The sequence below is a fragment of the Chiloscyllium plagiosum genome, chromosome 12, assembly GCF_004010195.1.
Source record: "Chiloscyllium plagiosum isolate BGI_BamShark_2017 chromosome 12, ASM401019v2, whole genome shotgun sequence".
Taxonomy (NCBI): domain Eukaryota; kingdom Metazoa; phylum Chordata; class Chondrichthyes; order Orectolobiformes; family Hemiscylliidae; genus Chiloscyllium; species Chiloscyllium plagiosum.
In genome coordinates, this window is record NC_057721.1 from 16,248,272 (window position 1) to 16,266,206 (window position 17,935).

At 40.2% G+C, this 17,935-nt stretch overlaps 1 protein-coding gene across 2 annotated transcripts in view; it reads right to left on the reverse strand.

Annotated features, from left to right (window-relative positions):
* Positions 1–17,935, reverse strand: part of ofd1 (OFD1 centriole and centriolar satellite protein) — a 96,357-nt gene that overhangs the window by 35,690 nt on the left and 42,732 nt on the right. For both annotated transcript variants that reach the window (XM_043700577.1, XM_043700576.1), the window contains exons 13-16: positions 11,838–12,027; positions 10,126–10,256; positions 7,852–7,963; positions 4,484–5,104 (exon numbers count right to left, since the gene is read on the reverse strand). In XM_043700577.1, coding sequence (XP_043556512.1) covers positions 4,484–5,104; positions 7,852–7,963; positions 10,126–10,256; positions 11,838–12,027 — 1,054 coding nt within the window. The remainder of the gene's footprint in view (positions 1–4,483; positions 5,105–7,851; positions 7,964–10,125; positions 10,257–11,837; positions 12,028–17,935) is intronic.

Genomic DNA, 17,935 nt, shown 5'->3' on the forward strand with positions numbered 1-17,935 from the left:
TCCTGTACAGCTGCAACATGACCTCCCAACTCCTGTACTCAACACTCTGACCAATAAAGGAAAGCATGCCAAATGCCGCCTTCACTATCCTATCTACCTGCGACTCCACTTTCAAGGAGCTATGAACCTGCACTCCAAGGTCTCTTTGTTCAACAATGGTAACGTCCCCCTGACCTTCCCATTAAGTGTATAAGTCCTGCTAAGATTTGCTTTCCCAAAATGCAGCACCTCGCATTTATCTGAATTAAACTCCATCTGCCACTTCTCAGCACACTGGCACATCTGGGCAAGATCCTGTTGTAACCTGAGGTAACCCTCTTCGCTGTCCACTACACCTCCAATTTTGGTGTCATCTGCAAACCTACTAATTGTACCTCTTATGCTCGCACCCAAATCATTTATCTAAATGACAAAAAGTACAGGACCCAATACTGATCCTTGTGGCACTCCACTGGTCACAGGCCTCCAGTCTGAAAAACAATCCTCCACCACCACCACTTTTGAGCCAGTTCTGTATCCAAATGGCTAGTTCTCCCTGTATTCTGTGAGATCTAACCTTGCTAATCAGTTTCCCATGGGGAACCTTGTCGAACGCCTTACTGAAGTCCAAATAGATCACATCTACCGCTCTGCCCTCATCAATCCTCTTTGTTACTTTTTCAAAAAACTCAATCAAGTTTGTGAGACATGATTTCCCACACTCAAAGCCATTTTGATAATCCTTAATCAGTCCTTGCATTCCCAAATACATGTACATCCTATCCCTCAGGATTTCCTTCAACAACTTCCCCACCACTGATGTCAGATACACTAGTCTAAAGTTGTTATTTTTCCTTACAACCTTTCTTAAATACCGGCACCATATTACCCAACCTTAAGTCTTCTAGCACCTCACCTGTGACTATCGATAATGCAAATATCTCAACAAGGAGCCCAGCAATCACTTCCATGGCTTCCCAAAGAGGTCGAGGGTACACCTCATCAGATCTCGGGATTTATCCACTTTTACGCCTTTTAAATCATCCAGCACCACCTCCTCTGTCATATGTACACATTTCAAGATATTGCTATTTATTTCTCCGTGTTCTCTATCTTCCATATTCTTCTCCACAGTAAACACTGATGCAACAAATTGTTTAGTATCTCCCCATCTCCTGCAGTTCCAGACATTCTCTCCTTTGGTACTCTTTTGTCCTTAATGTATTTGTAGAATCCCTTTGGATTCTCTTTAACCTTATTTGGATAATCAATGTTCCCCTTTTGCCATCCTTAAGTACATTCCTACTGCCTTTACAATCTTCTAGGGATTCATTTAATCCCTGCTGTAGTATCTGACAATGTTTCCTTCTTATTCTTAACAAACCTTAATTTCTCTAGTCATCTAGGATTCCCAACACCTACAAGCCTTGACCTTCACCCTAACAGGAACATACTGTCTCTGGACTTTCTCATTTTTGTAGGCTTCTCTCTTTTCAGCTATCCCCTGACTTGTGAACATCTGGCCCCAATCAATATTTGAACATTCTTGCCCAATACTGTCAAAATTGGCCTTCCTCCAAATTTAGAACTTTTAGATCCAGTCTATCCTTTCCTATTATTATTTTAAAAACTTAATAGAATTTGATCACTTGAGAATGTTTATAGGCTATAACCAGGCAGAGAAAGAGTTAAATTTTGAGTTTTGTGAAACAAGAGGTTTGGCTGAGCATGACTCAGATCAGATAAGAACTTGCAGTTAACAAAGGGGTGCTGGAGGCAAGGGTAATGGTTTAACAAGGTGGAAAAACATTCATTATGTAGAGCCATTTAACCATATTGGAATCATTCAGTATGTAAGGTCAATTTAACAGGTGAAAAGTATTCATTATGTGAAGCCAGTTAAGATTAAGAACATTCATTGTGTAACTCCAGATGGCTTAATCTCTACTATTGACACTCGCTGATTGTAATTGTCACCCCAACAATATGTATGTTGCCTTATCTGGATGATCCTCCCTGTAAAATGACTATAAGTCATTAAGAAACTGCTGTTGATGAGATTAGACGGAGAACTTGTGTCCCTGTGCACATGGCCGATCGTTCTCTCTCCCTCCAGGGCCCGGAATAAAGAAGAAGGTGGCAAAACTATACTGCATCTCTGAGCATTTTGCGTTGACTGAGGGGGGAAAAGGGGAGGATACACTGGCCCCAAAAGTGCTCCCCCACTGCCACCTCAGTCACCACATTACAGTAAATACCCACTGATACTAGACAAACCCTCTCTTTAAGATCTGATCAGGCCCAATTCTGCTGACTGGATTCTGTTATGAAGTTGAAGGCATGTACTGAACCTTCAAGAGAGAGTGAAAGCTGTTTTGTAATGAGAGCTTGCAGGCATCTGTCATGTGGCTGACTAGCAGTCTCCAGATGTACTAGCAAATTGAAAATATGTAACATTTGGTTGTGAAACAAATACCTGAGTTTTGGTTGCTTTTTTGACAACCATTCAAATTATGTCCCAGGATGCTGAAATCTAATCATAGAGTCATAGAGATGTACAGCATGGAAACAGTCCCTTCGGTTCAACCCGTCCATGCCAACCAGATATCCCAACCTAATCTAGTCACATCTGCTTGCACCCGGCCCATATCCTCTCCAAACCCTTCCTATTCATATACCCATCCAAAGGCCTCTTAAATGTTGCCCTCTAGTTCTGGACTCCCTGACCAGAAGGGAAAAGACTTTGCCTATTTAACCTATCCATGCCCCTCATAATTTTGTAAACCTCTATAAGGTCACCCCTCAGCCTCCGACGCTCCAGGGAAAACAGCCCCAGCCTGTTCAGCCTCTCCGTGTAGCTCAGATCCTCCAACCCTGGCAACATCCTTGTAAATCTTTTCTGAACCCTTTCAATCGAGTTTGAATTTATTGTTTTTGCCAACCAATGAGATGGCCTGATTTTAGGGGCATAAAGAAGCAGACATTTTGAAAGTTAGGAGAGAGAGAGAGAGAGACCAACTATCATCAACAGAGTAACTGCAAGCAAAACACTTTCTATCAAAGGTAGCTTTTTCCTATAAAACATCTTTACAGCAAAAGGCCAAATATGACACAGGGAGCTCTACAGCCAGAGGTCAGACACCAGAGACGACAGCCACTGTCTGGTTTTGAAATTAAGTTGATGTATTTTTTTAAATAAGGGTAGTTACTGGAACAGTATATTGTTATAGAGTTGGAGGCAGATAACAAGCAGTTAGGAGAAAGGTGGCTCAGAGTTGTAGATAATTGTTGTTTAATGTTCACTTTTAGAGTTAAAGAATAAATTGATTTATTTTTCTTTAAATAGTGGAATTTGGGAGTTCTCCAACACTCATACTCTTAACAGTTTATGATGTGAGGTGAGCTTTTCTCGGTGCTTGGTTTAACGAGCAGAAGCGTTTATGTCGTAACAATTCCGTATTATACCAGAAAGTATTGTAGTTATTTGGATATCAAACGTGGAATGAGGTGATTCATTTGATAAACAGTGCTTTGCTATAGATGCAACCAGAAAGCAATATCCTAATTTCACACGATTGCATGTTGCTCCATCTAGTGGTAACATTGCCACAAATGCTGCTATTTATAAATACACTAGGAAAATAGGATCAAAGAAAATCACTCCTGTAATTTACCAGAGTGAGAAGATGATTTGAAATAAATATTAGGTCAAAGTCCTTTACTTAAAGGCTGAAAAATATTTCAAACAATCTCTCAGTCAGGGTATCAAAGATAAACATTTCTGGACATGTAAAATGAAATTACTTTATAGAATTGGAAGACTGAGGATACTACAGGAGTGAACCTTGATAGGTTGATTTGGATTGTCACATCCGCAAATGTTTTATAATGATCTTATAAATGACTTCTGATAGACTTGAATTCCGGGTTGATTTTATCGACACACATACAATTTAGACTGCTAGATTTGGTGCCCCTTCAGTACTCAAAATCCACTCCAGATTGACAGAACAAAAAGGTTTCTCACTTCACTCATTTGTATGGGACCCAAGTGAAATCAGTTTAATTGTGTCAATTTGGTTATTCTCTTCACTTCACAAATGCATTCTTTATCATCACTCCACTATCTATTAACTGCTTACCTAATTTGTGAACAAGAGGAAGGAAGTGGAGTTGAGATGTATGTTTTAGAAAGCTGGACTGACATTTATCATTACACAAGTGCAATGTTAATGGGACAATAAATACAGCATTATTGGTGCAACAGATCTAAAAATAGTTAGCCATTAATGCATCCATGATGAATAGCATGGTGTATGAATATTCAATGAAGTTAGTTGATTAAATTAATCCATTTGGAGCAATTTTTCCCACTTTCATTTTTACATTATATTTATAACTGTCATAATTCTTTAGACTTATCCAAAAATTACCAGCGAGGCTTCTTGGTATATATTACCCACTTGCGATCAAATTCTAATTTATAGATTATGACAAATCATACCTTCTGAAGTTCTGCTACATTCATCATATTTAAGTTTATGCTTGACAGGAGTTGAAGAACAGTGTCTTGGAGATGTAAACTGAGATATGTTAGGAGTTTGGTGATCTTCAATTTTAGTTATTTGTTGGCGATTTTCTTCATGTATTTGTCCTCTTGTAGTAAACTGTAGCTGTTGAGAAGTGAAGGCATTTTCTGCAAATGTTACTCTGTGCTGATGACTGGATGGAATTCTACTGAGAATATTGTTAACTGACACTGGAGAAAAACCTTGAGCTTCTGAACTTTTTTGAATGGCGGTTCGAATAATTCTATTTTGGTAGTTTCTGTAGGCTTCCTCTAGGTTCTCAGACTCTTTCTCTAGCTCCCTTATTCGAGCCTTGGCTCCGGCTACAAAATCCTGGTCTGAATCTGGTGAAGAACACGTTTTTTCAGTTAACTTGCTGTAATTTGCACATGTAGCAGACATTGGATAAAAGAGACGATCTTCAGGTGCTGCTCGACTGCCAAGTAAACCAACATCTGCATAAACATCATGTGGTGCAATTCTGTCTGCAGTGAGGTCAATGATTGACTGATCAATCAGAGGGGGTTTTGGATTCCGGTAAACTTCATTCTCTAAAGCTGCAAGACCCAGCAAACCAAAGGGAGAAGCAAAAGGTACAATAAGAACGAACAGTGGTAAAAGAATAACCTTAAAGCTACTGAATTATAAGTACCTTTGTAAACGGATGTGAACAAACAGATAACAATACTTTAGCAAGCTTTCAGCTCCATTGTAATTTGCAATGTTATTCTTTACAACCCTTGGAATAATGGATTTATGTCGAAGTTACAGCACACAGATCGACTTTTTAACTTAGTGAATATATTGGTTCAAAGTTTGTGAAAGGATTTGTAGCTCGGGTGCTCGTTGTTGTGGTTCTGTTCGCCGAGCTGGGAATTTGTGTTGGGAGACATTTCGTCCCCTGTCTAGGTGACGTCCTCAGTGCTTGGGAGCCCCCTGTGAAACGCTTCTGTGATCTTTCCTCTGGCATTTGTAGTGGTTTGAATCTGTCGCTTCTGGTTGTCAGTTCCAGCTGTCCGTTGCAGTGGCCAGTATATTGGGTCCAGGTCGATGTGCTTATTGATTGAATCTGTGGATGAGTGCCATGCCTCTAGGAATTCCATGGCTGTTCTCTGTCTGGCTTGTCCTATAATAGTAGTGTTGTCCTAGTCAAATTCATGTTGCTTGTCATCTGCATGAGCAAAACCAATGTAGTGTACAAAATCCCATGCAAGGACTGCACAAAACACTACATAGGACAAACAGGAAGACAGTTAATGATCCGCATCCACGAACACCAACTAGCCACGAAACGACACGACCACCTATCCTTTGTAGCTATACACGCAGATGACAAGCAACATGAATTTGACTGGGACAACACTATTATTATAGGACAAGCCAAACAGAGAACAGCCAGGGAATTCCTAGAGGCATGGCACTCATCCACAGATTCAATCAATAAGCACATCGACCTGGACCCAATATACCGGTCACTGCAACGGACAGCTGGAACTGACAACCGGAAGCGGCAGATTCAAACCACTACAAATGCCGGAGGAAAGATCACAGAAGCGCTTCACAGGAGGCTCCCAAGCACTGAGGATGTCACCTAGACAGGGGACGAAACGTCTGCAACACAAATTCCCAGCTCGGTGAATGTATTGGTGCTTATCTCCTGCATCAGCAGTACCCAAAGTTGAGTTTAAAAAATTCTTAAGAACTTGACCCCTCAAAATCCTTCTGTTCCTCCACATCATGAAGTTTTTCACCACAGCATAATTGTTACTTGCTTTCTTTTTAAACAATATAACAAAGTATGTCACTTATTTATCGGTAGTTAATTATAGATGTCATGGTTTCCCAAAGATCTATCATCTCATCAGTATTCCCATTATTTTATTTGGGCCTAAGAATTAGTTACATTGCCTTTTGTTTTAGTATTGCCTGCAAACATGGGCATCACTCCACCTAGCATTATGACCAAGTGATTGATGTGCAATGAACAGAAGCAGATGTAGACTGGATATTATACGGCTCTGCCTAATATTTTCAGGATGGAGTCATATAAGGTTCAGTGCCCAACCCACTACCTTCCTACCCATTTCCAAGCTCATCCCTATCATGAAGGCAGGAAGAAAATTGAAGGGTGCCCCTTGTCCATTGAGAGAAAGCCATACAACATTTGCCCAGTTCCTGAATTCCCCCAATGAACTGCACCTGGAGTCCATGGCCCTCCTTCATAGGTCTGTATGCAGTCCCAGCAGAGCGCACGATGGACCTTTGGTGCTGCTGAAACCACTGCTCGATCACATTAGTTGGCAGCTCCATAGGCTTGTATATTCTCCAACTGTGGGATTTAAGTCCTACCAATATACTGTGAGCCCACGAAACAGGTTATCATAAATGCTGAGCCAGTTTCTAGCCTGCCCTTGGCAAATCTCCTCTGAGGGAAACTGTCCATCCATCAGTTTCAACACAGTTGTGTCACACTCTTGCAGAGGTAAGGGTAAAGTAGCCAAAATCCTAGAGAGCCATAGGGCTGTAGTCTCAGTAAAGAGAGACAGCTAGCAGTGGTTTAACCTGAAGGTCAATACACCTCAGGGGAGGCTAAGAAGGCAGGATCTTCACAGTAACCTCAGCTGATCTGGGAAACGAACCTGCACTGTTGGCATAACTCTGTATTGCAAACTAGCCATCTAACCAACTAAGCTAACTGACCCTTTCATACAGAAAGCAATTACATTAAAAATCAAGTTAATCATCCCAAAAATTAAGTTTCTTTTAGAAAAAAAACCTCAATTTGAAAACTGCACTGAATTATAACCTTGTTTTCTTTACTAATCAAACAAACTTCTGTCAACTGATCACTTCAAAATAAATCATCACATTCCTACAGTGGGGAAACAGGCCATTCAACCCATTGAGTCCACATTGAAGAGCATCCCACTCAGATTCACCCCCCTATCCTATTCCTGTAGCCCCACATTTCTCATGGCAAACTCACCTCACCTGCACATCCCTGGACACCATGGGCAATTTAACATGGCCAATCCACCTAACCTGCACATCTTTGGACTTTGGGAGGAAACTAGAGCACCCAGAGGAAACCCACACACAGGAGAAATGTGCAAAATTCACACAGACAGTCGCCCAAGGATGGAATTGAACCCAGGTTCCTGGCACTGTGAGGCAGCAGTGCTAAATGCTGAGCTACCATGTGAAAGTTCAAACAGCTATCAATAAAATGACAGTTTACAAAAGCTAATAGACAAGGTATAATTTGTCAAGTAAATGAACTGAATTGTTGTTACAAGCGGCATACCCAACTGTGTTTGTCGCAGCTGAAGTTTCAAATCATCAACCTGTCCATTCATTCTTCTGGTTTGATCCTCATATTCTATAAGTTGGCTTCTCAACTTTGCACACCGCTCCATCTGCAGAAGGAAAGATCGGTTCAAAAAACATTACAAAAATTTACTAGATGACAACTCAGTGAATACCTTTTCATTTTTCTGTATTCCTCCTATTATTTTTAATTGTATAATATGGATAGAGTTCTTATTTCAATTTTCTGAGCTTAATTGACTATCCAAAAACAAGGAGAACGTGAGGACTGCAGATGTTGGAGGTCAGAGACAAAAAGTGTGGTGCTGGAAAAGCACAGATGGTCAGACAGCAGCCGAGGAGCAGGAGAGTTGACGTTTCAGGAATCTTCTTGAAGAGCTTAAGCTCGAAACATCGAATCTCCTGCTCCTTGGCTGCTGCCTGGCCAGCTGTGCTTTCCCAGCACCACCCTTTTCTAAACAAAACCACATTGAATACTCTATTTTGTATAAACCCAAACTTAAATGCAAAATCACTTATGAAAATGCAATATAGGTATCTGATGTCAGCCCTTTTAAATATGATGCAACTGGAATAAGTAGTACACCTATACAATTTTGAGGTTATCGCCTTTCCGTCTGATCGGGTCAAGTTAAAATTGGGTTTCAACTGCTTATTCAGAACAGCGCTACAACAAAGTTATGCCATGCTGTTAGCATATCTCTCATTTATATATGCATTACATAAGACAACAACAGAAAATATTTCAAGGGGAAGGGCAAGTGCAAGTCAATAATGTTGAACTAATCATCAAGAGATCATGGCTCAGATGGGCAGAGTGCAACTTTAGGATGGTGGATGTGCAATGAACGAAGGGAGACTAGATATTACCAGCTGAAGGAAGGTCATATATTCAAAGGACATTCAAAGACATACAAGGACAAAGCAAACAGTATTTAAATCAGTTGCTGGTTGCTAATTTTTAGAAAGTTGCTGCTGAAAATCAAACTCAGAGCAATGGCCTAAACACAGAGGCATGCAACATGGAAACAGACCTTTCAGTCCAACCAGTCCATGCCAACCATTGTCCCAAACTAAGCTAGCCCCATCTGTCTAGATTTGGCCCACATTCCTGCAAACCTTTCTTATTCATGTACTTATCTTAGTGTCTTTTAAACTTTCTAATTGTGCCCACATTCACCACTTCCTCAGGAAATTCATGCTGCACGCGAACTACCCTCTGTGTAAAAGAATTGTCCCTCATATCTTTTCTAAATCTCTTTCCTCTCAGCTTAAAAATGACCACTAGTGTTGAAGTCCCACATTCTAGGGGAAAACACTTACTATTAATCCTATCTATACTCCTCTAAACCTATAAACATCTCAACCTCCCACACTCCTGTGAAACAAATCCCAGCCTTCCTTTATTACTCAAACCGTCCATACCTGACAATGACCAGTTGTGTGCAAATGCAAAACATCAAGCATCCAGTTGGTGAGGAATAAAATAAAACCCTCAACCTCTGGTTTGAGGCTCAAGTTCTAGCTGCTGCAGGTAACAATGCTCAGTGACAGCCTCTTTTGTGAAGTGACTGCACTGAAATGTTTGCATTGAACACATACAGTGATATAGTTTCCAGCACTGTGCCCTCTTCCCTCATATTGCAGCTGCTACTACTATCTGGTGTCTCCACGGCTGCTTACCCCTTATCATGCAGGCCCAAAGGTATTTTACAAGACTACCTATGACTGAAAACCATTCATATGCAATCAAAAATAATGCAACATCAAAACAATGTTCTAAGAAGCTAGAATTAAGTCCCAGAGCTAGCCAGAAAACTGAAATATGTCCATAAGTTAACCAATAGCCTGAAATGACAGACCATCAACTAACCTGGCACTAGCCCATGATCCCTTTAAAAAGCATTGATAAATAATGTTAACATGTTCCATGTATTTTATGGGGCAGCTCAATCCATTATGAGAGGAAGTATACTTTCAACTTATGGGCATACATTTCCTATAATTGGCCACTTGTTGCCTGTAAAACAGGTATAGTACAAGCAAACGTCTGGGACAATGTATGGCACATTTGTCTCCCAAAACCTTCACGCCACATTAAAGAACAATTTCTACCCAGGAACTGCAGTCCTGTCATGTATAGTGCCCCGAAGCCATTATTCTCTGTATACACAAGATGCATTTTTGATGGATGACTGTTAATATGAACCCTATAATAAGCAGAATGCTCATGTTTCAGGCTATTCTTTACCTCATTCTGTAGCTGTTGTTCCAGACTCTGTGTTTGGTTTTGATATTCATCTTGGTCAAGTTTTCTTGAATATTCTACTTTCTTTAATTCAGTGTGAAGAGCTAATTGAGCAGCAGAAGGTTGATTCAGCCCTGCAAATACAATGTTTAGAAAGTTTAATCTATGTCACGGTTTCAATTAATACCTATATGTTTCAACATTTGTACGATTGGAATTTTAAAATATTTATGCATTTACAGTTTTGCTGTACTAAACCACTGGAGAAAATAAAAATGACATAGTTTATGATGTTACATTAATACTGTTTTTGAATCATTCACAAGGAATGTATATATAAGAGCCAAATTTGAATTCACACACTATTTTTGGTTGAGAGATATGAAAGGAAAATTTATTGTTTAACTCCTTTAATTATCCATTATCCTCAGGTCTTTACTAATGAGAAAATCCATATACAACGCTCCCTTATAGTACTTTGTATATTGTTAGATGTACATAACAAGAATTACATGGAATTCCAACATGGCAACAAGTCATTTGGCAATAACCCGGGTTGGTCTTAATCTTCCAAACTAGAAGTTATGTTAGTGGATGAGCAATCCAAAGGCTTGGTCTCACAGCCCAGATAATAGGAGTTCAAATCCGGCCGTAAGAAAATTTTAATTCAATTTAAGAAAAAAATCTTGAAATAAATATTTGGTACCAACATATGATCATAAAGGTGTCAGATTGTTTTAGAAAGCCCAACGGGTTCAATAATGCCATTTAAGAATAATATTTTCTATAGGATTCCAGTTCCACATCAACTGGTTGAATATTAACTTCCCTCTGAAGTTGCCTAGAAAGCAATTTAGTAATAGGATCACATTCTAAATGTGATCCCAACACTGAATATTTGATAAAAAAATCTGTAACTCCATGGTTGAGTGGAATAAACCCAAATGTTCTCCAAATATTTCAGAATTTAGATGCATTTAATAGGACCAAAACAAGCTGTTGCAGGATTAGCTTTGAATTACCCATTGTGCACCAGTGAGTTTATGGCACTGTAATTTCCTTTGATACTTTGAATTTGAACAGGGCATATTTAGTTGAGATAAAACAGAGCACAAACTTGAGATATCTCTATCTTGAAATGAAAGGAATGTCATACTCCTGTCCGGTGTCTTCCTTGCTATTCCCCCTTGTCACACAGGCCTAAAGGTAGTTCGACCAGACTACCCATGACTGAAAACTGTTTATATGTCATCAAAATAGTACAACATGAGAACAATTTTCCAAGAAGCACGTGCCTGGAGCTAGACAACAAACTAAAATATGGCCATAAGTCAACCAACAGCTTGAAATGACAGATCAACTAACCGAGTACCAATGTACAATCCCATTAAAAAGCATTGAAACATAATGTTGATATGTTCCCTGGATTTTGTGGGGCAGTTCAATCCAATATGACAGGAAGTGCACTTGCAACGTTTGGGCATGCACTTCCTGCAATTTGCCACTATGTGCCTACTTAGCACCTGTGAAACAGGTCGTGTAAGAGCAAACCTCTGTTGTGCAAGTGTATGGCACATTTGTCTCCCAACCCCCAACCCATACAAAGAACATCTAATATCACGCGATTGTTCAAACGTTAACCATCTAAATGTAACTAATTACCTTGTAATGTGCATGTAAGAGCATTCTATTTCATAGAAACAAAATACACTAACTTTCAAGCAGCTTCTGATTTTCATGATGAACTTCATCAAGCTGTTTCCTCAGTATAGTAATCTCAGTCCGAAGCTGTACATTTTCTGTCTTTAACGTTGTATAGTCTGCTACATCCTTTAACTTTTCATTCAACAGCTCATTCTGCTTCATTAACAAACAAACTTGGGCTGTGGCTGCATTCATTTCCACCTGTGTAGCACGACAAAATCTGATAAATAACTTATCTGTATCAAATTTCAGAAGAATTATGCTATACTGCAATTTTAGAGCTAGATTTTCCAACGATTCAATAGTATAGTTAGTGAACCTAGTCAATAGATCATCATAATATTTTGTGTAAAAGGATATACAATGTTTAACTGAAGAGAAGAAGACACGTTGTTTTAAATCTTAATATGTTTCTTCGTACAAAGATGAACAACACCGAAAATAAAATTTTGCCTAGAATTTAGATGAGATGTAAAAACCTAAAACACCAAAATTGCAACTCTTCTCAAAGTAGGGAAGGCAATGGTATCATGGTAATGTCACTAGACTCGTAATCCAGAAACTCCAGGCTCATGTTCTGGGCATGTGTTTGAATGAAATTTGAAATCACAACAGTTTCAATTTGCAACAATCTGGAATAAAAGCTAGCCAAAAGCAGTCACCAAATCAATATTGATTGTTATAAAATCTATCTGATTCATTAATGTCCTTTTGAGAGGGAAATCTGCCATGCTTACCTGGTCTGTCTTTATCTGTGACTGCAGACCCACAGCAATACAGTTGATTCTTAAGTGCCCTGGGCAATAAATACTAGCCTCACCAGCGGCACCAACATCCCACAAGTAAATTTTAAAGAAAAAAACTAGTAAACCTATGAGGAGCAACTGTTAGACAAAAAAAACAAACAAACAGTCTGTGATTGGAGATGTAATAAGTGACTAACGGTGAGGGGCCAGGACTGGAAATGGCCAGAGTATCCGAAGTTGTCAGAACAGAGTAGCTGGGGAGGGAGCTACAAATTTGGGAATAGAAAGGGAGGCTACATGAACGAGAAAACGGTTTTAATCTTGTCAAAAAAGAAATACTCAGCTAACCATGAGCCAGGAAAACCTGAAATCACCGGTAAAATGAATTATTAGCAAATTAACATGTTATCTCTAGCTTAAAGCCATATGTTCATGACCTATTTATATGGAAAGAAAACGAAAATATGCAATTGTAATGAACACTGCAGACATCAAGTAATGCTGAAAAATGATGGATTTTGTCAAAGCTTTTCATCTTGTACCCAACAGAACAATTCACAAGAAATGTTAATGCAAACAGAAAGCGATATTATACTGAGATGAGAATGCTGTTTTGTTGGCATGTGGACAATAGAAAAATCAAAATGCAGCCCTGAAAATCAAAAGTAGTCCTCAAGAGAATATCAAGAAGAGAGCTCAGAAAATGGAAAGATTTTCCATATTAACCATATGTGCCAAAATTGGGAGGTATGTAGCACAGACAACACAAATGCCATACTGATGAAATCAAAGCTTTCAGGCAACATTTGAGAGAACTCAATCATCACTGAGTATATTCTCTAACACCGCCAGAGATAGCATGGTGGTATACAGTGAGGAGGGACAGGCCACAAGAGTTCTCAACATGACAACATCTGGCTTATGCCCTGAAGAAGGGCTTATGCCCGAAATGTCGATTCTCCTGTTCCCTGGATGCTGCCTGACCTGCTGCGCTTTTCCAGCAACACATTTTCAGCCAACATCTGGCTTGGCACACCAAATACAGCAAGGTAATGGTCCCAAAAAAAATCCAGCCCATATTTCAGAAGATCTCTGCTCCAGGTCTAACCACAGTTCTAACAAAGCTGTTCCACTGTGTTTACTTTACTGACATTTATCTGATAAAATCCAAAATTATCCAAGTTTCTACTGTCTAAAAAAGGACAAAATCAAACCAACCAATTATTGCTCCATCAATCTCTTTCCATAATTAGATTAGATGAGATTCCCTACAGTATGGAAACAGGCCCTTCAGCCTAACAAGTCCACACTGACCCTCTGAAGAGTAGCCCACCTAGACCCATTTTCCCTCTGACTAATGTACCTAACACTATGGGTAATTTATCAAGGCCAATTCACCGGACCTGCACATCATCGGACTGCGGGAGGAAACCGGAGCACCCAGAGGAAACCCACGCACACACGGGGAGAATGTGCAAACTCCACACAGTCACCAGAGGGTGGAATTGAACCCAGGTCCCTGGCGCTGAGGCAACAGTGCTAACCACTGAGCCATCTTGCCGCCCCAATAATAATAATAATAGGACGAGCCATTAATAGTGTGATTAAGCAGTATTTATTCACCAAGAAATGATTTAGTTACAGTTCTGCAGAGACCAAATGGATTGACATTTCATTGCAGCCTTGACAGAGGTATGACAAAAGTTGGCATTAAGGCAACATTTGACTTAGAGTGGCCTCAAGATGCCCTCATAAAATTGAGTCAATGGGAATGTGAGAATACTTTCACATGGCTGGAGTCATAGTGTAGCATAAACAAAGACAGTCATGCTTTTTGGAAGTCAATCATCTCTGCTGCAGGACACTGCTATAGGAGTTCGTCGAAGCAGTGTGCTGTCCCCAACGACCTTCAGCTGTATCAAAAATCTTCTCAACTTTGTTTTTTTTTAAAAAGTGTGAAGTTTACCGTTAATGCAATGTTCAGTTCTACTTGCAGCTTCGCAGACAATGGAGCAGTCTGTGTACACAACCAGCATGACCTGGATAACATTCAAGCATGAACCGATAAATGATACCATTCAAGTCACCCAAATGCCAACAACGAACGTCTCCAAAAAAAAAAAAGGTTTGACCACCTACCCGTGACATTATAATATTCGCAGAATCCCTGGTTATCAACATAGTCCAGAAACCTAAATAGTCCAGCACAAATAGATCAGAGACTTTCTCCTCTATATATCGACTTTTTAAGGATCAATTCAGCTCCAACAACATAAATAGGCTCTACACCAGCCACAATAAAGTTTAATCAGCACACCATCATCAACTTAAATGTTCATTCCCTCCACCTCCATGACCACAGTGCGTTCATTTAGGAGATTAACTATGGGAACTTAAGTCTTTTTCAACTGTAACTTCAGACTACAGGCCTTCACTGTACAGACAGAAAAGGCCAGGAGGCATTTGGGGACATCACTACCTGAAAGCACCCCTCCTAATCCTTCACCATCCTTACGTGGAAACACATCACTGTCCCTTTCTCATTGCTGGATCAAAATCCGAGAATTCTCTCCCTCTGGAATAGCACTGTGGAGATGTCTTCTCCATGCACTTTGCACTGGGTTAAGAAGCTGGCTCACCACCACCTTCTCAAGAACAATAAATACTAACATTATCAGTGATGACTACATCCCTTGAATAAATACAAAATAAAAATCTGCAGTTCTTAATAGTTTCAAGCTCATCTTAGACTGTCCTAGGAGGGACATCATTTCACGTAAACAAAAAGTAAAATATTGTAGATGCTGAAAATCGGAAACAAAAAGAATGCTGGAGAAACTCAGCATGTCAGGCATCACCTGGAGAGAGAACAACAGTGTTAAAAAGTCATATCAAACTCAAAAATAAAACTCATTTCTCTCTCCACAGATGTCAGACTTGCAGAGTTTCTCCAGTATTCTCATGGTTTACCTGGGACATCATTTAAATTGCGATGAAAAACTAAGAGCATTTTCCATTTCAAGCTGCTTTTATTTTACATTGGACTCAAAGCTAAGCTAGGACAATTAGACCATGAGACATAGATGCAGAGAAAGGCCAATCAGCTCATCAAGTCTCTGAGGCTACTCATAGAGTCTACTTACCCTATCCATGCCCCTCATAATTTTGTAAATCTTTATAAGATCACCCCTCAACCTCCGATGCTCCAGGGAAAACAGCCCCAGCCTATTCAACCTCTCCTAAGAGCTCAAATCCTCCAACCCGAGCAACATCCTTGTCAATCTTATCTGAACCTTTTCATGTTCCACAACATCTTTCCGATAAAAAGAAGATCAGAAATGCACGCAATATTCCAAGTGGTCTAACCAATGTCCTGTACAGCTGCAACATGACCTCCCAACTCCTGTACTCAATACTCTGAACAATAAAGGAAAGAATACCAAACACCTCCTTCACTACCATTCCTACCTGCAACTCCACTTTCAAGGAGCTATGAACCTGCACTCCAAGGTCTCTTTGTTCAGCAACACTCCCTAGGACCTTGCCATTAAGTGTATAAGTCCTGCTAAGATTTGCTTTCCCAAAATGCAGCACCTCACATTTATCTAAATTAAACTCCATCTGCCACTTCTCAGCCCACTGGCCCATCTGATCGAGATCCTGGTGTAATCCGAGATAACCTTCTTTGCTATTGACTACACCTCAAATTTTGGTATCATCTGCAAACTTACTAACTATACCTCTTGCGTTCACATCCAAATCATTTATATAAATTATGAAAAGTAGTGGACCCAGCACCGATCCTTGTGGCACTCCACTGGTCACAGGCCTCCAGTCTGAAAAACAACCCTCCACCACCACCCTCTATCTTCTACCTTTGAGCCAGTTCTGTATCCAAATGGCTAGTTCTCCACGTATCCCATGAGATCTAACCTTGCTAACCAAACTCACATGGGGAAAAAATAAAACACAATCAAGTTTGTGAGACATGATTTCCCATGCACAAAGCCATGTTGACTATCCCTAATCTGTCCTATCCTTTCCAAATACATGTACATCCTGTCCCTCAGGATTCCCTCCAACAACTTGCCCACCACTGACGTCAGGCTCACTGGTCTATAGTTCCCTAGCTTGTCCTTACTACCTTTCTTAAACAGTGGCACCACATTAGCTAACCTCCAGTCTTCCGGCACCTCACCTGTGACTATCGATGATACAAATATCTCAGTAACAAGCCCAACAATCACCTCCTTAGCTTCCCAGAGAGTTCTAGGGTACACCTGATCAGGTCCTGGGGATTTATCCACTTTTATGTGTTTCAAGACATCCAGCACTTCCTCCTCTGTAATGTGGACATTTTTCAAGATGTCATCATCTACTTTCCTACATTCTATATCTTCCATATCCTTTTCCACAGTAAACACTGATGCAAAATACTCATTTACCCTCTCCCCCATCTCCTGTGGCTCCAGACAAAGGCCGCCTTGTTGATCTTTGAGGGGAGAAAGTGAGGTCTGCAGATGCTGGAGATCAGAGCTGAAAATGTAATGCTGAAAAAGCGCAGCAGGTCAGGCAGCATCCAGGGAACAGGAGAATCAACGTTTCGGGCATCTTCAGGAATAAGCCCTTCTTCAGGGCTTATTCCTGAAGAAGGGCTTATGCCCGAAACGTTGATTCTCCTGTTCCCTGGATGCTGCCTGACCTGCTGCGCTTTTCCAGCAACACATTTTCAGCTCTGATCTTTGAGGGGCCTTATTCTCTCCCAAGTTACCCTTTTGTCCTTAATGTATTTGTAAAAACCCTTTGGATTCTCTTTAACTCTATTTGCCAAAGCTATCGCATGTCCCCTTTTTGCTCTCCTGATTTCCCTCTTAAGTATACTCCTGCTGCCTTTATACTCTAAGGATTCACTCGATCTATCCTGTCTGTACCCGACATATGCTTCCTTCTTTTTCTTAACCAAAACCTCAATTTCTTTAGTCATCTAGCATTCCCTATACCTACCATCTTTTCCTTTCACCCTAAGGAGAATATACTTTCTCTGGACTCTCGTTATCTCATTTCTGAAGGCTTCCCATTTTCCCATCATCCCTTTACCTGCGAACATCTGCATCCAATCACCTTTTGAAAGTTCTTGCCTAATACCGTCAAAATTGGCCTTTCTCCAATTTAGAACTTCAACTTTTAGATTTGGTCTATTCTTTTCCATCTCTATTTTAAAACTAATAGAATTATGGTCGCTGTTGCCAAAGTGCTCCCCCACTGACACCTCAGTCACCTGCCCTGCCTTATTTCCCAAGAGTAGATAAAGTTTTGCACCTTCTCTAGTCAGTACATCCACATACTGAATCAGAAAATTTTCT